At 46.6% G+C, this 23,273-nt stretch overlaps 1 protein-coding gene across 1 annotated transcript in view; it reads left to right on the top strand.

Moving 5' to 3' along the window:
- GYS2 (glycogen synthase 2) overlaps positions 1–21,455 on the top strand; it is a 59,719-nt gene extending 38,264 nt beyond the window's left edge. The window contains exons 8-17 of the mRNA XM_064155931.1: positions 453–573; positions 4,571–4,677; positions 7,485–7,544; positions 9,246–9,324; positions 10,927–11,040; positions 14,939–15,065; positions 17,964–18,059; positions 18,981–19,144; positions 19,464–19,544; positions 20,557–21,455. Of these exons, the coding sequence (XP_064012001.1) occupies positions 453–573; positions 4,571–4,677; positions 7,485–7,544; positions 9,246–9,324; positions 10,927–11,040; positions 14,939–15,065; positions 17,964–18,059; positions 18,981–19,144; positions 19,464–19,544; positions 20,557–20,772 (1,165 nt within the window). The 3' untranslated portion in view covers positions 20,773–21,455. The remainder of the gene's footprint in view (positions 1–452; positions 574–4,570; positions 4,678–7,484; positions 7,545–9,245; positions 9,325–10,926; positions 11,041–14,938; positions 15,066–17,963; positions 18,060–18,980; positions 19,145–19,463; positions 19,545–20,556) is intronic.
- Positions 21,456–23,273: the final 1,818 nt, after the last annotated feature.

The raw sequence follows: 23,273 nt of genomic DNA, 5'->3' as shown, positions 1-23,273 counted from the left end.
TCTGGAGATATTCCAAACCCACCTGGATGTGTTCCTGTGTGACCTGCTCTAGGTGATCCTGCTGTGGCAGGGGGGTTGGACTGGATAATCTTTGGAGGCCCTGGCAAGGGGGGTGGACTGGATAATCTTTGGAGGCCCCTTCCAACCCCTGGCATTCTGTGATTCTGTTGTACATGCTCAAATATCTGTTTGGAATTTCTCAGTCAGAAGCTAAAGGAATTGTAGACACTGGTTCTAATTCTGCTTCACAGGTTGTGGGATCAGGCTGGAATTCTTGATTTGTTTCATCATTTCCCCAGGATGAAGGCAATCATGCTAATCCAAAGAACAGCAGAAAAGCCACTTTCGTTATATTTGGGATCAAAGAGCCCTCCAGACTAGACAGCTATTACCTGTTTTGTTTTATTATCTCTTGTGAAACACTTTGTACTTGTCTGTTTCCTTGCTTTCAGACACCTTGACTTCAGTCTTGAGAAGACCTTATTTTTCTTCATTGCTGGGAGATATGAGTTCTCCAACAAAGGAGCTGACATGTTTCTAGAAGCCTTATCAAGGTTAAACTTTTTGCTGAGGGTAAGGAAGCTTCTGCAAATGTAGTTAACACTGAGCTTATGCTCAAACTTAATTTACTATGGAAGTCACTTGCAGGAATTTCCATGCCATACCCTGGTTTCTAGGAAAATCATTACAGGACATTCAGAGTCTTCATAAAGCTCTCTCTGAACCATCAGACATTATAACAATCTCAGGCTGCTTAGAAGTAATTGATTATGTAGCTCAAGAAGTTAACCCCTGGTTACCTCTTTTTGTTTTCAGAGGAAAATATTGAAAGTATGATTCAGGAATTTACCCTGAAGGTTTACATGAAGGTGCCATGGGCAGTGGCACTGAGTACACCCTCAGCAAGTTTGCTGATGACACCAAGCTATGTGGTGCAGCAGACAGGCTGGAGGGCAGGGATGCCATCCAGAGGGACCTGGACAGGCTGGAGAGGTGGGCACAAGCTAACCTCATGAGGTTCAGCCAGACCAAGTTCAGGGTCCTGCATCTGGGTCAGGGCAATCCCAAGCCCAAATCCAGGCTGGGCAGTGACTGGCTGGAGAGCAGCCCTGAGGAGAGGGACTTGGTGGTACTGGTGCATGAGAAGCTCAACATGAGCCAGCAGTGTGCACTTGCAGCCTGCAGGGCCAACCAGAGCCTGGGCTGCAGCAGCAGCAGTGTGGCCAGCAGGTCGAGGGAGGTGATTCTCCCCCTCTGCTCTGCTCTGCTGAGACCCCACCTGGAGTACTGCATCCAGCTCTGGAGCCTCTATTACAAGAGGGATGTGGATGTGCTGGAGCATGTCCAGAGAAGGGCCAAGAGGATGCTCAGAGGGCTGCAGCAGCTCTGCTATGAGGACAGACTGAAAGAGTTGGGGCTGTTCAGTCTGGAGGAGAGGAGGCTCCCAGGTGACCTTACTGTGGCCTCCCAGTATCTGAAGGGGGACTACAAAAAAACTGGGGAGGGACTTTTTAGGCTCTCAGGGAGTGACAGGACTGGGGGGAATGGAGCAAAGCTGGAGATGGGTAGATTCAGGCTGGACCTGAGGAGGAAGTTCTTCAGCATGAGCGTGGTGAGAGGCTGGAATGGGTTGCCCAGGGAGGTGGTTGAGGCCCCATCCCTGGAGGTGTTTAAGGCCAGGCTGGATGAGGCTGTGGCCAGACTGATCTAGGGTAGGGTGTCCCTGGGCATGGCAGGGAGGTAGGAACTAGATGATCCTTGTGGTCCCTTCCAACCTGACTGATTCTATGATTCTACATATGAGAAGGCAAATAAAAATAATCCTTGAATGATGAAACTAAAAAAACCCAACTTGTAAAGCAAATTACTTAATTCACTGAAAGCTGACCATGGTGGTTTAAATCTTTGAGTGCTTTTATCACACTGAGTAAGAATATTGCATTAAAATTCACAGTGTGGCAGTGGCTGGTGAATAAGCATTGGGGAACCACTCACTTCTCCATGCTTCTGCTTTCTTAGGTACTGCAATGTTTCTAAATGCCTTAATAAGGACAAGACCTAAGCCTTGCATGATTGAAGAGCAGAGTGAGGTCACTGAAAATGTCTCCAGACTGATACATTTAAAACAAAAACCCAAGAAAATTAATAATAACCAATTTTCAGCTCTGTTTTGTACTGTTTCATTTAAATGATAGAAAGAAAAATCTTGATACCATATTGTCAATAGAGCCAAAACAAACCCTGATTTTCAAAGCCTTAGGTACACTTCTTCACCCTCCACCTTTTATTAACACACCATTAGAGCCTAAGAACTTTCTGGAAAGACTTTCATAGTATCATCATCAGGGTTGGAAGAGACCTCACAGATCATCAAGTCCAACCCTTTACCACAGAGCTCAAGGCCAGACCATGGCACCAAGTGCCACGTCCAATCCTGCCTTGATCAGCTCCAGGGACGGCGACTCCACCACCTCCCCGGGCAGCCCATTCCAGTGTCCAATGACTCTCTCAGTGAAGAACTTTCTCCTCACCTCCAGCCTAAATCTCCCCTGGCACAGCCTGAGGCTGTGTCCTCTCGTTCTGGTGCTGGCCACCTGAGAGAAGAGAGCAACCTCCTCCTGGCCACAACCTCCCCTCAGGTAGTTGCAGACAGCAATAAGGTCTCCCCTGAGCCTCCTCTTCTCCAGGCTAACCAATCCCAGCTCCCTCAGCCTCTCCTCGTAGGGCTGTGCTCAAGGCCTCTCCCCAGCCTCGTTGCCCTTCTCTGGACACGCTCAAGCATCTCAATGTCCCCCCTAAACTGGGGGGCCCAGAACTGAACACAGGACTCAAGGTGTGGTCTAGCCAGTGCAGAGTACAGGGGCAGAATGACCTCCCTGCTCCTGCTGGCCACACCATTCCTGATGCAGGCCAGGATGCCACTGGCTCTCTTGGCCACCTGGGCACACTGCTGGCTCATGTTCAGGTGGGTATCAATCAGCACCCCCAGATCCCTCTCTGTCTGGCTGCTCTCCAGCCACTCTGACCCCAGCCTGTATCTCTGCATGGGGTTGTTGTGGCCAAAGTGCAGCACCCTGCACTTGGAGCTATTGAACCCCATCCCATTGGCCTCTGCCCATCTGTGCAGGCGGTCAAGGTCCCGCTGCAGAGCCCTTCTGCCCTCCAACCCAGCCACATCGGCCCCAGCTTGGTGTCATCTGCAAACTTGCTGATGACTGACTCCATGCCCTCATCCAGATCATCTATGAAGATGTTAAAGAGGATGGGGCCCAGCACTGATCCCTGAGGGACACCACTAGTGACAGCCACCAGCTGGATGTGGCACCATTCACCACCACTCTCTGGGCTCAGCTCTCCAGCCAGTTCCTAACCCAGCACAGAGTGTTGCCATCCAAGCCATGGGCTGACAGCTTAGCCAGCAGTTTGCTGTGGGGGACAGTGTCAAAGGCCTTGCTGAAGTCCAGATAGACCACATCCACAGGCCTCCCACATCCACCAAGCGGCTCACCTGATCATAGAAGGAGATCAGGTTAGAAAGGCAGGATCTGCCCTTCCTAAACCCATGCTGGCATTCACCCAACAAAGGTCACCTCACATTAACTTAATCATTTCTTCCACAGCCTCTAACATTCTGTGATTCTGTTCCTTTTGCACCTTCAGGATCTTTAGATGGTCTCGAACCTGAGCTTTGCTTGTAGTGGGTGGATCATAGCGTGATGGACTTTGAGGCTGCCTTGAAGGGAAGGAAGAACCTTAAGATGACAGATGACTCCCATAGGTTTATGCAGTAGCTCAGTCTGAGGCAGCATGCTGACAGCATGTTTGTGTGTCTGGAGTTCAGAATGGAGGCAGTTCTAAACAATTGCATGTTTACAGCTCTGAACACTTTACTCTTAGCTTTCACTTAAATAGTTGCTAATGTGATACCATCTCATTCTGCTCCGTGCAAGGAATGCCTCAGGGGCTCTGTTTCCTGAACATTGTCAGGGACAGCAGAAACCAGCAGGTGAAACCATCAGATTTGGAGCAAATGCTTTTCTCAAAGGATTCACAGAATGTTAGGGGTTGGAAGGGACCTCCAAAAACCATCCAGTTCAGCCTCTCTGCCACAGCAGGCTCACCTAGAGCAGGTCACACAGTAATGCATCCAGGTGGGTTTGGAATGTCTCCAAAGAAGAAGATTCCACAACCTCTCTTGGCAGCCTGCTCCAGGGCTCTGCCACCCTCACAGAGAAAGATTTCTCCTTATATTCACATGGTACCTCCTCTGCTTCAGCTTGCACCCATTGCCCCTTGTCCTATCACTGGGCATCCCTGAGCAGAGCCTGGCTCTGTCCTCCTGACACTGCCCTTCACATCTTGATAAACATGACTGAGGTCACCCCTCAGGCTGCTCTGATTTGACAAAACTTCATAGCTAAAGAATGAAACATCAGATTATAGCCTTCCTGGAGAACAAATCCAGCTGCATTGTCTTTGCCTACTGTTACCTAACTCCTAGTGTTGAAGTTGGTCTGGATACCTTGCACTGAGATGTTGTTTTGTTCCTCTCCACCTTGTGCCCATGTAGGTTCACAACGCTGATGTTACAGTTGTTGTGTTCTTCATCATGCCAGCAAAGACAAACAATTTCAACGTGGAAAGCCTGAAAGGACAAGCAGTCCGGAAGCAGCTCTGGTAAGTGCTGTTCCACTGAGGCAGCAAGTTGTGGAGACCTGCAAAGGTTTCTAAGGAAGAATGGTGCCCTTTCTTTTTTGCTCTGCTGGAACTGAGCTTTTTGGGTAACTCAAATGTATTTGTGGGGTTGAAAGTGATGGGAATGATAAATAAGGACAAATATTTCCCTTTTTTTGTCTTAGGTTGTTTTTTGTAGACCTGCCTTGTCATTCTTTGCAACAAGTCAGCAAAAGGTTCTTGTTTTGCAGTCACAAAGTCTCAGCCCCTAGAAAATACAGTCCTGGTTCCGGACATCAGCCTGTTTATGATGTCCACTTGGACATGCCATTGAGTTCCCACAGAATAAGGACTGCCTGCTAAGTTGATAGATTCATAGAATGGTTTAGGTTGGAAGGGACCTTAAAGTTCCTTCTTCAGCCAGATGAGTGTGATGGTTTGGGTGTTCCCTGCCCCCCCACACTTCAGCAATCACCCAGACTACACTCAGCCAGCTCTGGAAATATGAATGAAGGTATTTATTTACAGCTAGCACAACACACAAGCAGATATTTGCAGTATGTACAGTTATAGATAGAAATAGACAAGGTAAAAGGTGATACAGAAACACAACTCCCCTCCCAGAAACCTGAGTCCCCAGGAGGGGCTCTCAACCAGCCCTTCACCTTCCCCCTGCCCCTCTCAACCTTACCCCAGTCCCAAGGAAGAACAGAGGTTTGGCCAGAGGTTAAGAAGCAAAGTGGGTTAGCCCCAGATGGAGGGTGAGGTTAGAGATGCAGCTCAGCCAGCAGCCCCAGCAAGAGTGGTGCCAGGAGAGTGGTTATCTGTGTTTTTATTTCTTGGTCCTATACTTCTCAGCAAGCCTGTGAGGGAAGCAGACATCACCATTGTTTTCCTTTCACAGCCTGTGATCCAGTTCTTCTCACCAAAACATTCCAGCCTGCTTCACACTAGCACAATGAGTGAGGGAATCCTCTAATCTGGGCAGGCTGTCACCACTTGTGGAGGATCTGTGCAACTGTCTCAAACTGTAGGTGGCTAAAGTGGTGTAACACAGACAGAGGTTTTAAGGAGGGCTCTGTAGGCAAGAACTGTAGGAAATAATATGAGTGCAGTGAGAAACAGCCATGCTTGTAACATGTACTTTTGGCCTTTGACACAAAGTGTGTAACGTTTGACTGGCTGATCCTGGTGGTCCTTTCCAACCATAGCAATTCACAGTGATTAGATGTTGTGCTGAGGTGTTTGGTTTAGTCAAGGACTTGTCAGTGTGGAACTAATATTGGACTTGATGATCTTGAAGGTCTTTTCCAATCCAAGAAATCCTGTGATTCTGTAATATAATGCAGCAGGTGCATGATAAATAATTGATGTAAGGATATTAGGAAAGCTTAAACTAAACTAAATATGCAAAGGCTTTTCCCTGTTGTGTCTCTACTGCATGGCTCTCAGTAATGCAGGCACAACAGTAACAGTGAAGGGAAACCTAAGATGTGGAACTATGCAAAAAATGCTGCTTCCAGCTGCTGTTCCCACTGTGCTCTGTGGAACACAAGAGACCCTCTGCATCATCACATGCAACATTATCATAGAACCATAGAATGTTTTGGGTTGAAAGTGACCTCCAAAGGTCATTGAGTCATCCCCCCACCCTGTAGTGAGTAGGAGCATCCTCAACTAGATCAGGTTGCTCAGAGCCTTGTTGAGCCTCACCTTAAATCACAGTATCACAGTATCATCAGGGTTGGAAGAGACCTCACAGATCATCAAGTCCAACCCTTTACCACAGAGCTCAAGGCCAGACCATGGCACCAAGTGCCACGTCCAATCCTGCCTTGAAGTGCCCCAGGGACGGCGACTCCACCACCTCCCCGGGCAGCCCATTCCAGTGTCCAAATATCTCCAGGGATGGAGCCTCAACTCCCTCTCTGCACCTTCATGGTGCAGAACGTGTTCCTAATGTCCAATCTAATTCTCCTCTTCTCTCATTTCAAACTATTGTCCCTTGTCTTAGACCAAAGTATCATTCTTAGCAATCATAAACCCAGGGAAAGTTCCATGAAGAGGATGCTTCACTCAGATTGACTCGAGTGCATTTGCTGACTTGCCAGGAGCACTTGCAGCTATACTTCTCCAAGTTATTTCAACTAGGAGATATGGATAGTAGGGACTAGAGAAATAGAAATGAGTTTTTGCATCTAGAACTGAACCTCCTGATTAGTTCAAACACAACACCTATTTGCTACAGGCTTTATTATTAGCTTAAAACACAGCCTGAGTTTTCCAGCTACCTTATAGTCTAACATTCGTTCTCAGAGATCTTCGAGTCAGGAAGTAGGGCAGAAATTGAAGGGAGAGGCTTGCTTTAAAATCTCTGGGGTTTTGATTCTTAAATCTTTTTACTAGATTAGGTCAAACTGTAGACTACTCAGTCTTAACTAATGTCCAGTGTTAACAATCATGTCTTTCTACACAGAGTCACATACATGTGCTCTTTTTCATAGCTGAGATGAAAGTGTGGTCTGCTAATCAGAGCAAAGTATTTGAAGTGATCATTAGTGAGGTCTGCTTCTGGCTCTCACAGTTCAGTCATCTCTGGATGCAGGCCAGGTTCTCAGCTGTGTTGAAATGCATCAGGAAGGCTGCTGACTAAAGGAGCTTCAAGAATCAGAGCCCTGTCTCCTTCTGTGTTCTTGGTTCCGTCAGTAGAGATGAAAGCACAACTTAATTTCCAGCAGCAGGAATCTCTCTTATTCTGTGCTTGTCCTGGATTCTCCTGTTTTCTGACATACACTCATTTATTTCCCCAGGGACACTGCCCAATCTGTGAAAGAAAAATTTGGAAAGAAGCTCTACAATGCCCTGCTAAAGTGAGTGCATAGATGGCTTTGCTCTGCCTTACAGAGCCACATACTCATCTGGCTTACCTGGGACGTTTCTCTGCTTCTGCTTCTAAAAAAAAATAGACATCCATAAGAGGGAACATCCATAAGAGAAGGATATGGGACCCTCTGTTCCATATACTTGTTACTTATTCAACAGGAAAATCACAAAGAAAAGAATTAAAGCTACTAGCATACCATTGTGGAAAGAGTTTTGAGGGATGTCCAAGTGACATAAAGGTTTACTCACTGTCAAAAATGAACTGTCTTAGCTTAAAAAAGCACCAAAGTAGTATGTATTTGTGACATAGTTGTATCCTTTCAACAAACAGTTGGAAGCACAGACAAGATGACTACAACTTTGGCCACAACAACCCCAATCAGTGCTACAGGCTAGGGACAAAGTCACTGGTGGGCAGCCAGGCAGAAAAGCACCTGGAGGTGCTGGTAGATAGTAGCTGAAGATGAGCCAGCAGTGTGCCCAGGTGGCCAAGAGAGCCAATGGCATCCTGGCCTGTATCAGGAACAGTGTGGCCAGTAGGACAAGGGAGGTTATTCTGCCCCTGTACTCAGCACTGGTCAGGCCACACCTTGAGTGCTGTGTCCAGTTCTGGGCTCCTCAATTCAAGAGAGATGTTGAGGTGCTGGAAGGTGTCCAGAGAAGGGTGACAAAGCTGGTGAGGGGCCTGGAGCACAGCCCTGTGAGTAGAGGCTGAGGGAGCTGGGGGTGTGCAGCCTGCAGCAGAGGAGGCTCAGGGGTGACTTCATTGCTCTCTACAGCTACCCAAAGGGAGGCTGTAGCCAGGTGGGGGTTGGTCTCTTCTCCTAGACAACCAGCAACAGAACCAAGGGGACAGAGTCTCAAGTTGTGCCAGGGGAGGTATAAGCTGGATGTTAGGAGGAAGTTGTTGCCAGAGAGAGTGATTGGCATTGGAATGGGCTGCCCAGGGAGGTGGTGGAGGCACCGTGCCTGGAGGTGTTCAAGCAAAGCCTGGATGAGGCACTTAGTGCCATGGTCTGGTTGAGTGGATAGGGCTGGGTGCTAGGTTGGAGTGGATGAGCTTGGAGGTCTAGAAGAACCAAGAAAACAAAGGATAGAATCATAGAATCAACCAGGTTGGAAGAGACCTGCAAGATCATCCAGTCCAACCTAGCACCCAGCCCTATCCAATCAACCAGACCATGGCACTAAGTGCCTCATCCAGGCTTTGCTTGAACATCTCCAGGGACAGCAACTCCACCACCTCTCTGGGCAGCACATTCCAATGCCAATCACTCTCTGGGAAGAATTTCCTCCTAACATCCAGCCTAGACCTCCCCTGGCACAACTTGAGACTGTGTCCCCTTGTTCTGTTGCTGGTTGCCTGTCAGAAGAGACCAACCCCCACCTGGCTACAGCCTCCCTTCAGGAAATTGTAGACAGCAATGAGGTCCCCCCTGAGCCTCCTCCAGGCTGCACACCCCCAGCTCCCTCAGCCTCTCCTCATAGGGTTTGTGTTCCAGGCCCCTCACCAGCTTCATCACCCTTCTCTGGACACATTCCAGCACCTCAACATCTTTCTTGAATTGAGGGGCCCAGAAAAACCTGTTGACATTAGCCAGACCAAACCCTGTTTGTCTTTTATTCTCTTTCTTTGTATAGCTGATAATCACTGATGTAGTAAAACAGGCTCTGTGTTGTCTCTGCAGAGGAGAAGTTCCAGACTTGAACAAGATTCTTGACCGAGATGACATAACCATTATGAAAAGAGCCATCTTTTCAACTCAGGTCAGACAATGTATTACAGACACCAATATCTACTGCAAATGAGAAATGTGATTGTGTAGAAGGGTTGAGTAGTAAATATAGTGCTATGAGTGCCCTGAAAAAAAAGGTTGTGGCAAACACACTTCTCATCAGTACCTCTGAAAGGTCAGCTGTGATTGATTGGTTTGAATAAGAATGGGATCCAAATTAATTCTTTTGGGGAATCCATGCAGAATTTCTCTGTGCAGGACACCAGAATTCCCAACTGTTTTGCACTAAGTGTGAACTTTGCATTGTTCCTGAGGCTGAGGCTTTCCATTTTTATTAAGTATGTAAAATCAGGCTCGTAAGGACGTGGTGTGATGACTAACTCTTTAAAATGCAGGGGCAGACCTTCCTAAACGTTAGCACAGAAACAGTTGTTTTTATGTCAATGAAACAAGTCCTGTGACAGGTTTTTACAGTCTCATTCGTGGCCTTTGTGAAGCAGAAGACAACACTGTATGATCACAACCTGTCTTTCTAACCTTAAAGTGAGAGAGGGTAAAAACCCAGTAACATTGATGACAAATGTGGTGGTTTGGGTGTTACCCACCCCCCACACACACTTTGGAAGTCACCCAGACTAGACTCAGCCTGCTCTGGAAATTGCATGAAGCTTCTATTTACAGCTTAGCACAATATACAAGCAGATATTTACAGTATATACAGTTATAGACAGAAACATACAAGGTAAAAGGAAATAGAGAAACACAACAGCCCTCCAAGAAACCTGAGTCCCCAGCAGGGGCTCCCAACTGCCCTTCCACCTTCTCCCACCCCTCTACCTTACCCCAGACATTGCCTTGTGCCCAAGGAATAATGGAGGGTTGGCCAGGGGGTTAGGAAGCAGGTGGATTAATCAGAGAGATGGAAGGTGAGGTTAGAGAGAAAATGCAGCTCAAAGCCCAGGCAGTGCCTGAATGCCTTATCTATGTTTATACTCCTGTTCTTATACATCTCAGCAAGCCTATGAGTGAAGTAGACATCACCATTGTCTCCCTTTCACAGCCTGTGATCTAATCCTTCTCACCTAAACATTCTAACTAGCTTCAAACTAGCACAGTAAGCAAGGGCATGCTCAACTAGAGTGGGTTGCCCATACCTCCATCGTTTGTTGTTTGGATCACTTGTCTTTCTAAACCAGGTCTGCCAGTTATTTATCTTAGATTAAACCAGTGAACCATCCAAAAATAGCTTTAGAAAAAAAAGGAAGGGTTTGCCTTAGAACTAGTACCTGCCCCAAGCTTGATCAGTCCAAACCTATGCCATTTTGAATGGCTGCTCATATTCCTGGTACTGGAGTTTTTGTTAGAGACAAATCCAGCCTGGACAAAGAGCAACTCCCCTATCTATGTTTGGATTCTTGTTCTTACACATCTCAGCAAGCCTACAAGTGAAGTAGACATCACCATTGTTTCCCTTTCACAGCCTGTGATCTAATCCTTCTCACCAAAACATTCTAGCTAGCTTCAAACTAGCACAACAAAATCTCCCACTGTCTTCCACTAACCTTAGAAAATGCTAACAGGACTCCTTCCCCACAGTTTTGTCTGGCTTATGGATTGGCTTTTCCCTCCTTAGAGACACTGCCTGCCTCCAGTGACCACCCACAACATGATTGATGATGGCAATGATCCAATCCTCAACACCATCCGACGTATTGGCCTTTTCAACAACCGGACAGACAGAGTAAAGGTACCTCCTGTCATCTGCACTCTAGGTGGAACATGGAATTCCCTGGAACAGGCTCCTTCTGCATCAGCAACATGGGGAGTGCAGTCGAGTTCTTGATAGGCAGCATTACACTAACAAAGAACTTCTTCCCTCTTTCTTCCGTCCGGGGTTGACAAGCAGACACTTCACAGATATTCTCGTGTCACAGAATGTTTAGGTTGGAAAGGAACTTAAAGATCATCCAGTTCCAACCCCCCTGTCATGGGCAGAGTCACCTGCCACTAGACCTGCTCAAGGCTTCATCCAACCAGGCCTCAAACACCTCCCCCAGGAAGGGGGTGTCCATGACCTCCCTGGGCAACCTGTTCCAGTATCTCACCACTCTCACTCCAAAGAACTTTTGCCTAATCTCCAGTTTCAATCTGCCCTCCTCAACCTTTGATCCATTCCCTCTCATCCTGTCATTACAAGCCCTTGAAAAAAGTCCCTCTGCAGCCTTCTTGTAGGTCCCCTTTAGGTACTGGAAGGCTGCTCTAAAGTCTCCCCAGAACCTTCTCTTCTCCAGGCTGAACAGCCCCAACTCTCTCAGCCTGTCCCCATAAGGGAGATTCTCCAGCCCTCTGATCATCTTGGTGGCCTACTCTGGCCCTGCTCCAGCAGCTCCACGTCCCTCTTATTCTGGGGACACCAGAACTGGAGGCAGTGCTGCAGGTGAGGTCTCAGCAGAGCAGAGCAGAGGGGCAGAATCCCTTCCCTGTGCTGCTGCTCTCCCTGCTTTGGATACAGCCCAGCACACAGCTGCCTTCTGGGCTGCCAGCAATAGGTTAGGTGTATGTCAAGTTTGTACAGAACTGTCAAGACCACTGGAAAACTCCCTGCTGCATGAACAGGCTGAATACTTCCTGAGATGAGCAGCATGGGCAAAAATTCTGTAAGTTCAGGTGGAAAGTAATTTTGAGAGCTGTATGACACAGCCATACAGATGCAATTTGTGTGTGAACTGCAGCCTCAGCAATGCCATTGGAAAATGATATTTGATCCACTGGGATCACTTTTCCAGTGGATTTTCTGGGGACCAGGGAATGCATGCACAGATGGGTTCCCCCCTCAGGGTACAGTTTCAACACTTTATTATAGCTCAAATACTAGAATCAGAGAGAGAAAGGTATACTGGAAACTACAATGCTTGTAGCTCAAATACTAAAATCATAGAGAGAAAGGTATATGACAAGGAATGCCAAGCAGCTCTATTGATCAAAGAGCAGGTTACACTCACTCTATCCAAGCAACTCTACTGATCAAAGAGCAGGTTACACTCACTCTATCCAAGCAACTCTGCTGATCAAAGAGCAGGTTACACTCACTCTATCCAAGCAACTCTACTGATCAAAGAGCAGGTTACACTCACTCTATCCAAGCAACTCTACTGATCAAAGAGCAGGTTGCACTCACTCTATCCAAGCAACTCTACTGATCAAAGAGCAGGTTGCACTCACTCTATCCAAGTGACCAGCAAAACTCCTGAGATGTGTAGATCGCAGGGCTGGGAGACTCTTAGGAAGATAAGGTAGGCATCCCCACCAGGAACCACACCATCATGGTGGTAAGATTGGTGCTGCTCCAACCCAGCTACCCAGGCTCTCGCTATATATGGGCTCAGAATTCTGTGAAGTGTGGCCAGGACATCCCAGAAGGCCAAACAAAGGAGAACACAGCTCCTCCATTATTGTGGAATCTGTTACACACCACCTTTCCCTACTGCTCATGCACATACTTGCAAGCCCCCTTTCCCCCAGCTCTTACCTTTTAATAACCTGCTGGCTATCAGCCTGCTGTAATTTCTGATCTAACACATACCAACTCTTCCCTCTTACAATCACATCAATTTCTATAATGAACTATTTACTAGTTAAAGACATTCATCTGTTGATTCACTCACTAATTGGCACAAGTGTATTATTAAGGCAGGATAAAAGCATATCCTGGGTATGGAATAATCACTGCAGTATGTTTATATGGGGGGTGGGAAAGCTCAGAGAAGGTTGACCCCTTCCCTCACACTTCTTCCTCCCAAAGCTGACTGGATGGCATATACAAAGCATTTCTCCACTCAGCAGGGACATATAGGGCAATGATCCCAAGCCCTTCAGAGTCACACAGATAAATTATCTTGAGTCCTGAAAGCAGAGCTTCAGCCTAAGCTGATAAGCTCTGTCTTTAAACAAGACTGGTCAGCCTAGGCACAGAAATGTGATGCTGGGGCTAGAACTTGTTTTCCCTCAAAATTCTCTTGGTTCTTGAGACCCACTGAATACTGTTAGCATTTCTGTATTTATGATGGCTGCTGTGAAGCTCTGAAGTGCTGTGTCCTTCTGAGGCCTCCTCTGGAACAAGTCTTGGGGAGGGGAAATTAATTGATGTGAGATGATATTTTCCAAAATCAATCTTGTTTATGAATTTTGCTGTTCAGAACTCTCACCACCCCTGACCACTCCTTTTAATGATATTTTGGTTCCTACATGGCCATGGAAACATTCTATGGATGCTATCTAGATCTAGCAATAACCAGCAAAATGTATAAACATTAATTGAACTGGAAGAGAAGGTTCTGTGGTCAAATGCTGCTTGAGGTCAATATGCTGCTTGCCCAGCAGATGGGCTCAGGCTCTTTCTGCTCTATGGCAACAGGCAGTAGAGAATCACAAAGAGGTGTTTAAGTATTTACTCACAAATTATTGTTACCCACTCGTGGGGCTTAGCCACAGTCCAGACAGTGCCCAGATACTTTCAGGGGACTCTGCATTGTTGGAGATTGAGGCATGAATCTTCCCAGCTTCTGGGGAAAGGGCACAGACTCTGTCTGCTGGCTCCTTCTGGATGGTCTGTGTATATGTCCAGGAATTCTAGGCAGGACCTCCAGGTGCAGAGGCAGATGTGGTGCAGTCTCAGCACGATGTCACACTGGCCACACAGGCTGACCACATGCAGACATCCAGGGTCTGCTCCTGGTAACTGGCAGCAGTGGAGTTTAGCAGGCAGCAATAAGGCAGTGTGCAATAGCAGCAGGGCTGGGCACAGCAGAGAGAGCAGAGAGGCAAAAGCACATTGTTCACCTGTGTATCTCCTTTTATCAATGTGGGCTGAGATTAATTGCCCTTTGGACACAGAATAGCCAATCAGGATGGCAGTTAGCCAAACCAGACCATATTAGGCTAAGCCACAGGCTCACTTTTCCCTAATTTGGGCAAAGCACAGACCTTGCACCAGGCAGGCACAAGCTAAGTGTGTGTACCTTACACCACAGGGCCCTGGGCAGGCCAGACTCAGTGGCTCCAGGTTCTTTTGTGTCCATTTCCCACGCTTGCCTCTCTGGTGGAGCAGAAAAACTTGCCTAGGCAAGGCAGGACATGTAGAAGCCTATTTTGGCCTGTCAGGCCTACCACAACAACAAGACATCCCAGTGCTCTGGTACAACAAACAAGTTGCTTGGTATGACAAGCCAAGAGAACCAATTTCATAGATTGATAAAATGGTGTGGGTTGGAAGGAGCCTTGAAGATCATCTAGTTCCAACCCCCCTGCCTTGGGTAGGGACATCTTCCCCTAGACCAAGTTGCTCAGCCTGGCATCATTAACTGCCACAGCCTTAGATGTCATTCTCAATGCACATGGTTTCCATGATCCACAAGGGTGAAGCTGAAGACCTGTTCAAAGGGTTCAGTATCAGTACTTTTTCTAGCACAACACTGCACACAACATATTGGTGTGAGAAGTGAAATAGAGAACAGATGGGCAAAGGAGGCATTGTCCAGCTACTTTGGAGAAGACCAGAGTGAAGAAACTGCTTAAGCTTAAGCTTATTGATAATTAAAATGCACTGAGGTTTTCTTTCACCTCTAATCTAAGTTTTGAATCCCCAGGTGATACTACATCCAGAGTTCCTCTCTTCCACAAGCCCATTGCTGCCCCTGGACTATGAAGACTTTGTCAGAGGCTGCCACCTTGGTGTATTTCCATCATACTACGAACCCTGGGGTTATACTCCAGGTAGGCCATCTGTACACCCAACTTACACCAGAAGATAAGCACCCATTCTCTTTACCCATTCTGTTGATGCAGAATAGCTTTGCAGCCACTTTCTTCTGGAGTGATGACAAAGCTCTTTTGGCTCTGTTTCCTCTACAGTGCAAAGGTCCTACCTGCTGACAAAATCATGGTGCTGTAAAGTGGCATCTAGTGAGTGACAGCTACTCACATTTGACCCTGTGCTGGACTTTTCCCATACCAACTTGCAGTCTTTTGGTTTTAAGGTGGCTTTAGAACAAAAGATATATAATCTCTTATACCATATTCTTCATTCAAGATTTTTCAAAGATTCAGAGGAATGTACAATTGGAAAAACAGTAGGAAAATAAATCTTATGCTATCATCTGACATCATAGATAAATGGATTTAAATTCAGAGAGTAATTAAGTTTGATAAAATTATGACCACAGAGAGAACCTCAGAGAGTTCAGTGGAAATACAGAATCACAAGTGGCAGTTAAACCCTGATGAATTCAGTGCAGACTGTCAGCTTGATTCATGGACTGGGTTAGGTTGGATCTTAAAGATCATCTAGTTCCAAGCCCCCTGCCATGGGCAGGGACACTGTCCATTAGGCCAAGGTTGCTCAAGGCCATATGAATATCTGTGAAGATCAAAGTGAGGTGCCTGGGGGTTTTTGTGTCCTCCAAAATACCTTCTTGACATGCATCTGAAACTTGGGATGCCCTCCCCCGAGAAGCATTTGTTGTAAGCCAATAAATCAGGACAGAAATCTGTAAACTTAGCCAATCTCCAGAGCTGTTCCTCTCCAAGTAAGAGTTCGTTCAGTTCCAGTTCTTCAAATCCAAGTGAGAAATCTGTTTTTCATTTCAGCAATGTCTCTTCCTGTTCTGATCTCAGCTAACATACAAAGGGTGATGGTCAGGGATGATTTTAAAGTGCAAGTAAACCTGGACAGATCCATTAGGCTGGTACTTGGCAGTTTAGAGGAAAACTGTGATTTACACTTGTTAAAAGGCTAATTTCTCTTTTGTTTACTAATGCTTTCGTTGAGACATGTTGAATTTTCCCAGAAAGAAAAAACGGGGGTAGGTTTAAGGTGAATTTATAGCTCTGTTTCATAGATACCAGATTTATTGTCCTATCAGTGAAGGCCATGTAGATGGCTTTCAGCATTCCAAAGATAAGCTACTTTTTCTAGATGGTTAGACTTAAGTTCCTTGGCAAAGTTATTCTGACAGAGATGACAGAAATCACTGCAAATGATGCATCCTTTTTCTACTTTTCTAAAACCAGCTCCACTTTTATTTTGAATGCAGTTCTGAGTTGATGAGGAGGTTGGTTGCTTGGCTACAGGGACCAGTTTACAAACAAGGAATATCAAAATGCAAAGCTTAACATACTCCTGTACTCAAGAGGGTCAGTTTTGTGTATAGCTGTGAGTAACTAAGGAATATGTCTGTATCTGGGGCTTCAATGTAAAATCCAACCAGTATAGACCATATATTTGGGTTCACAGATTGCATCAGGTTGGAAGGGACCCTTAAAGATCATCTTGTTCAACCCCCCTGCACTCAGCAGGGACATCTCCTACTAGATCAGGCTGCCCAGGGCCAGATAAAGGTTGATCTTGAAAGCCTCCAGGGACAGGGCCCCAGCCACATCCCTGGGCACCCTGATCCAGTATTTCACCATTCTCATAGTGAAGAACTTCTTCCTGATGTCCAACCTGAATCTGCCCTGCTCCACTTTCAAACCATTGCCCCTCCTATCACTCCAAGCCCTTCTAAACAGTCCCTCCCCAGCCTTCCTGTAGGTTGCCCTCAGAGACTGAAAGGTATCTGAGAAGGTCTCCCTAGTGCCTTCTCTTCTCCAGGCTGAACAGCTCAGATTCTTTCAGCCTGTCCCACTCTTCTGATCACCTTGATGGCCCTTCTCTGGACTCACTCCAGCAGGTCCATGTCTCTTTTATGTTGAGGGCCCCAGAGCTGGACACAGCACTCCAGATAAGATCTCACCGTAGTAGAGCAGAGGGGTTCTCTGTTTCAACACTGGACTCTCAGAAACTTTTCAGCTTAGATGCTGTGGAAGAAAAGTTATGTTCACAAAACCCCTGTGAAGTTTTCCTAGTAAGATTTCTGTTCTTCTCTAAGTCCACGACAAAGCATAACAGTTTTCACTCGATGCTATCAGAGCAGCTGTAATATAATGGGACCTTCTGGCTGCCTATTGCTTTTCCTTTATTTCCTCTCAAGCTGAAACCATTTCACACACACACAGAATCACACACAGAATGTCAGGGGCTGGAAGGGACCGCAAAAGCTCATCCAGTCCAACCCACCAGTAGGATCCAGTAGGATCACCTATGTCAGATCACACAGGATCGTTCCCAGGTGGGTTTTGAATACCTCCAGAGAGGGAGACTCCACAACCCCCCTGGGCAGCCTGTTCCAGTGTTCTGTCACCCTCACAGCAAGGAAGTCACTCCTCATGTACATGAAAATTCCTATGCCTCAACTTGCACCCATTGCCCCTTGTCCTGTCATTGGACATCACTGAGCAGAGCCTGGCTCCAGCCTCCTGGCACTCACCCTCTTTATAAACATTCATGAGGTCACCTCTCAGTCTCCTCAAGCTAAAGAGCCTCAGCTGCCTCAGTCTCTCCTCGTAAGAGAGATGTTCCATTCCCTTAATCATCTTTGTGGCTCTGTGGTGGACTCTCTCGAGCAGTTCTATGTCCCTCTTGAACTGGGGGGCCCAGAACTCAACACAGTGCTCTGGATGGAGCCTCACCAGGGCAGAGCAGAGGGGCAGGAGAACCTCTCTTGACCTACTCACCAGACCCCTTAATTTTAAGCACACTGCCCTGAACTGCTTTTTGTCTGTTTCTTTTGGCAGCTGAGTGTACTGTGATGGGCATTCCCAGTGTGACCACAAACCTCTCTGGGTTCGGCTGTTTCATGCAGGAACATGTTGCTGACCCAGCAGCTTACGGTAAGTCTGTTAACACCGTATCAGAACAGCAGCTCTGTGCTAGGAAGGCAAACCTTGCAGCAAGGATGCAGTTAGTCCTCAGCTGCATGCTTCCACTACTGCAGGGGAGTATGTTCAGAGCTCTGAATATCTTGTTCTGTTCAACAAGCCATTCCAGCTTTTATATTTATCCAAACACCTTTCAGGTTCTCTCTTCTTTTGTCTCCTTTTTTTCTGCTTTAACCTTCCAAACTCAGACTATTCTAGAGTCTCTCACCACTTCCCTGTAATGCCTCTGGCTACACTCACAGTATCACCAAGGTTGGAAGAGACCTCATAGATCATCAAGTCCAACCCTTTACCACAGAGCTCAAGGCCAGACCATGGCACCAAGTGCCACGTCCAGTCCTGCCTTGAACAGCTCCAGGGACGGCGACTCCACCACCTCCCCGGGCAGCCCATTCCAGTGTCCAATGACTCTCTCAGTGAAGAACTTTCTCCTCACCTCCAGCCTAAATCTCCCCTGGCATAGCTTGAGACTCTTAACACTTGAAGCCTTTCAAAAGAAGCATGGAAATTTTGCTTCTTTTTGAAGAGTCTGAGGAGGCAGCACTGGGACATCAAAGCCACTCATCAAACAAAATGTGATTATCATAGAATGGTTTGGGTTGGAAGATGACCTTCAAAGGTCATCTAGTCCAACCCCCCTGCAGTCAGCAGGGACATGCTCCACTAGATCAGGATACCTTTAGCCTTCTGGGCTGCAAGTGCATGCTGTTGGTTTATGTCCAGCTTCTCATCCACCAGAACTCCCAGGTCCTTTTCCACAGGGCTGCTTTTTATCACCTCATCCCCCAGCCTGTATTGATAATGAGGATTGTTCTGACCCATCCTCAACTCACCAGCACCCCAACTCGTCTTCAACTTTTTTGTGTCCCTCAGGCATCTACATAGTTGACAGGAGGTTCCAGTCACCTGATGAATCGTGCAACCAGCTGACTCAGTTCCTGTATGGATTCTGTCAGCAGTCCCGCCGCCAGAGGATCATCCAAAGGAACCGAACCGAGAGGCTCTCAGACCTGTTGGACTGGAGATACCTAGGCAGGGTGTGTGAGTCATAAAGAATAACTATCACTGCCTGAGACAAATGCTGGTTGCCATCTTTAGACATCTTAGCCTTACAGAAACCTCCTTCATCTTCTGCTCCAGACTCTGCTTCAGTGTGGATCTAACATGAATGGCTCACTGCTTCCCAACACTATGTTCATCACATGTCAGCAGTGATATCAGTTGGATTCTGCTTAGATGAGAACATGTTTAGCCTTTGTTCAGCATTCTCTTTTAGAAGATTGATGTTCTCTTCTTTTTCCAGCCTCGTCTACCAAGACATCCTTCACTGGTAAAGGCTTCTCTTTTATTTTGCAGTATTACATGCACGCCAGACACTTGGCCCTCAGCAGAACATTTCCAGATAAATTTGAGATGGAACCAAATGCTCCACCAAAGGTAAACTCTGCTTTTGAGCAGGAGTTCATCTGCATTTCAGCTGTTTACAAGGAGAGAGAGAGAGAGTGTCTGTGTCTGCATGTGTGTCTGGGAAGAGAGAGAAGAAAGGAGAAGGTTTTAAATGAAAGGAAATAGGAACTCAGTTAAAAGCTCAACAAGTTATAGTCCGTAGCTCCAGCTGAAATGGTATCAGATGCAAACATTGAGGGTACCAGGTGCAACACAGGAACAGTACTTCAGATGATTTAGGGTGAGCTGGATGGAACTAGGCCACTTCAGAACAGCTGAGGAACATGCCCTTGAAACTCCTATTTGAGAAGTGTCAGCTTCTGATTAAATGCTGTTAGAGATGTTCTGCACAAACCACAGAAAGAGGAGCTGTGAAAGGATGTTCTAGGGAAAGCAAGGCAAAGCATTGCCTTCATCTAAATGTGGTATGTGAGCAGAGGACTGTGGCTGGAGCTGCATGGGCTGACTTTAAAGGCATACCTTCAAAAAAGTGCTTGCACAGTAAATATTAGAACGAATTTGAGAAAGGAGGCTGCTCAGATCCAGTGTTGCTCTGATGCCTCAGAGAGCAACTCCTGCTTTTTTAACTAAGGAGAAAGAAGGCTCAGACCAAACCCCCTGGCTTGGTTCTGGCTTTGCAGGTATTGACATTCTAACTAAAAAAACCTTTTAAACCTTTGGACTGAATTCTGACTACAGAGTAGAGAAGAATTTTGTGTCTTGTTGATGGTTTGAAGGCTGAGTACAGATACTCATATTTGTCTAAAAGCAGTGCTGGCAGGGCAGAATACTGCTTATGACACAGGCTAAAGATCCCTGCCAAACAAGCATGTACTCACTGTCAGAGCAGGACTGATGTGATCTGGGTTCAGGCTTAGTTTTGAGAGTGCAGCACAGGTCTAACTGATATCCCATCACTGGTTTCTTTTGAAGTGCTGACAGCCATAAACTACTAAGCAATACTCTGATAACCTCATGTACAACTTGCTTCTCTCTCTGCCAGACGGAAGGTTTCAGGTACCCCAGGCCTTCGTCAGTACCACCATCACCTTCTGCCTCTCAGCCTTCCAGCCCTCGCCATAGTGAAGATGAAGATGAGGATGAAAGATACGATGAGGATGAGGAGGCTGAAAGGGACAGGCAAAATATCAAGTCTCCCTTTTCCTTTGGAGCATTGCCACAAGGAAAAAAGAAGCAGCATGGAGAATACAGGAACTGAATGAATTGCTCTTGCCCTGGCAGGGTCTCTCTGTCCATTCAGCAGCTTCTCCTGTAGACTTGGCAAGCTTTGTGTTAAGGTCAGTGTGATATAATTAGGGAAATCTTAAATGTCACTTGAGCTACACTGTTTGAAAACCTAGTGCTGCTTCACCTTGACAGTAGTTTGAAATCACAATCCTTCTGTGCCCTTTGGAGGTAGAAGAGATTTCTCAAGTTTAATAAACCTAGAGAATGCAACAATCCCCTCAGGAGCTTATCCAAACTGCAGATCACACCTTTATCCACATAATCACCTATATCAATCATAGTCTATGCTGACAGATCCACTATGGGTGTCCCAAATGCATTCCTGCTTCATTTGTTTCCCCTTTTCCTCCCAAACTAACATGAACTTTAAGCCAGAGATCAAAAATGTTAGACAAAGAAACCCAAACGAACAACTTTGGCGGGGTAAAAAAAGGTACACTGAAAAGAAAATGGTCTTTCCTTTTCCTTATGCTGTTTATTGTAAGCTTAGTTTCCAACTTTTTTTTTTACAACACACAGAAGTGTCTTGATCCAGTGGCAAAAAATAGTTCCTGTATGTCTTCTGCAGTGGGCATTTGAATTTTGGAGATGAATGAAGTCATCTTTCTGAAGTCATTTAGACCCACAATAAACAGCAGACCATTTATTTTCTGATTTCTCTGGTATGTCTCTTTCATTGGTTTCCTCCTGCCTTTGTTAATTTAACAAACGACTTTGGGAGGTAATGAAGGTTACTTGGCTAAAGAGAATGGCAAAATGTCCTTCAGTAATGCCATCCCCTGCAGACAAACCTGTGTGCCACAGAGCAAGGTCACAGCATTCAAAGATGACTAACTCCAGTCTGTCCACTTGCCCCAGCAGTCCATGTTCTATTTCACTTCTAGAAGAGACCTTGTCATGCTAAGGGGGCCTGCAAGAAGGCCGCAGAGGTACTGTCTGTACAGATAGGGAGAGGGACAATGGTTTGAAATTAGAGAAGGGTAGATGTAGATTGGATGTTAGGAACAAGCTCTGCACCATGAGGGTGCTGGAACACTGCAACAGGTTGCCCAGGGAGGTAGTTGAGGCCCCATCCTTGGAGACATTCAAGATGAGACTCAGTGTGGCCCTTGGCAGCCTGATCTTGTTGGAGGTGTCCCTGTGGTGACTGAGGGGGGTTGAACAAGATGACCTTCGAGGGTCCCTTCCAACCTGTGAATGTGTGAAATCCATCCTGAATGCCCTCTGCCACACAACATACACTGCTGTTGATCAAAAATGAGCAAACAAGGACATTCTGATTTCTCCTGTTGTGTTCCTCCATGAAATGACATAGATTGTAAACAGCACTGAAAGTGCCTATATAGCTCCATGATCAAAATTAACTCCTCTGTTCCTTCAGCTGTGTTTCTTTGTGTCCAGGAGGAGCAACATTACAGCGTCAGTTACCTTAATTAATTGGCAATGTCATGAGAAAGATCAGAATAAAGCAACATTAAAAGATGAAGAGCATGACTAAGGCTAAAGGTTAAAATAAGAAAACATCATTGCTTGGACACAAGAATCATGTGGCTGCAGAGGGCTTCCAAGTAAGACCACAGAACTACATCAGTAATGTTAAAAATATCCTTATCAGCATGGAATGATCATTAATTTATCTGCAATTCCAGTTCTGCAGCTAAAAAAACAGGCCAACAACAAAGCACAACAGTGATGCAATTAACACTGTGTGCCTCTTGTCATGCGGGACTCGAGATCTGTGGCTAGCCCACCGCACCAGCTCCAACAGCACCGTGCCTCCTGACAGCAGCAGTTAGTCTTGGCCATAGTCATTCATGAGGCTCTGTTCATCTAAGTCCTACCCCCAGGCAATCTTTCCGTGGTTAGACTGGCTCAGCAGGGCTGTTCAGAATTTAAAGTCATAGAATGGCTTGGAAGGGACCTCCGAAGGTCATGAGTCCAACCCACCTGCAGTCAGCAGGGACATCCTCCACTACAGCAGCTTGCTCACAGCCTTGTGCAGCCTGACCCCAACTATCTCCAGGGATGGGGCCTCAACTCCTTCCCTGGGCAGGGTTCCAGCACCCTCATGGTGCAGGACTTGTTCCTAATATCCAATCTAAATCTGCTCTGCACTCACTTCAAACCATTGTCCCTTGTCCTGTCCCTGCAGGCCTTTGCAAACAATCCCTCTGCATCCTTCTTGTAGCCCCCTTCAGGTCCTAGCAGGCTGCTGTTAGGTCTGCCTGGAGTCTTCTCTTCTCCAGGCTGAACAAGCCCAGCTCCCTCAGCCTGTCCTCACAGCAAAGGTGCTCCAGCTCCTGATCATCTTTATGGCCCTCCTGTGGACCCTCTCCATTAGGTCCATGTCCTTCCTATGTTGAGGGATCCAAAGCTGGATGCAGCAGTCCAGGTGAGATCTCACCAGAGCAGAGAGGCAGAATCACCTCTCTCCATCTCTGGCCATACTGCTTTTGATGCAGCCCAGGCTGC

This window comes from Pogoniulus pusillus, chromosome 15 (genome assembly GCF_015220805.1).
Source record: "Pogoniulus pusillus isolate bPogPus1 chromosome 15, bPogPus1.pri, whole genome shotgun sequence".
In the NCBI taxonomy this organism is placed as follows: domain Eukaryota; kingdom Metazoa; phylum Chordata; class Aves; order Piciformes; family Lybiidae; genus Pogoniulus; species Pogoniulus pusillus.
Note: the sequence above shows the minus strand (reverse complement) of the source record. Positions and strands in the feature narration are given on the sequence as shown.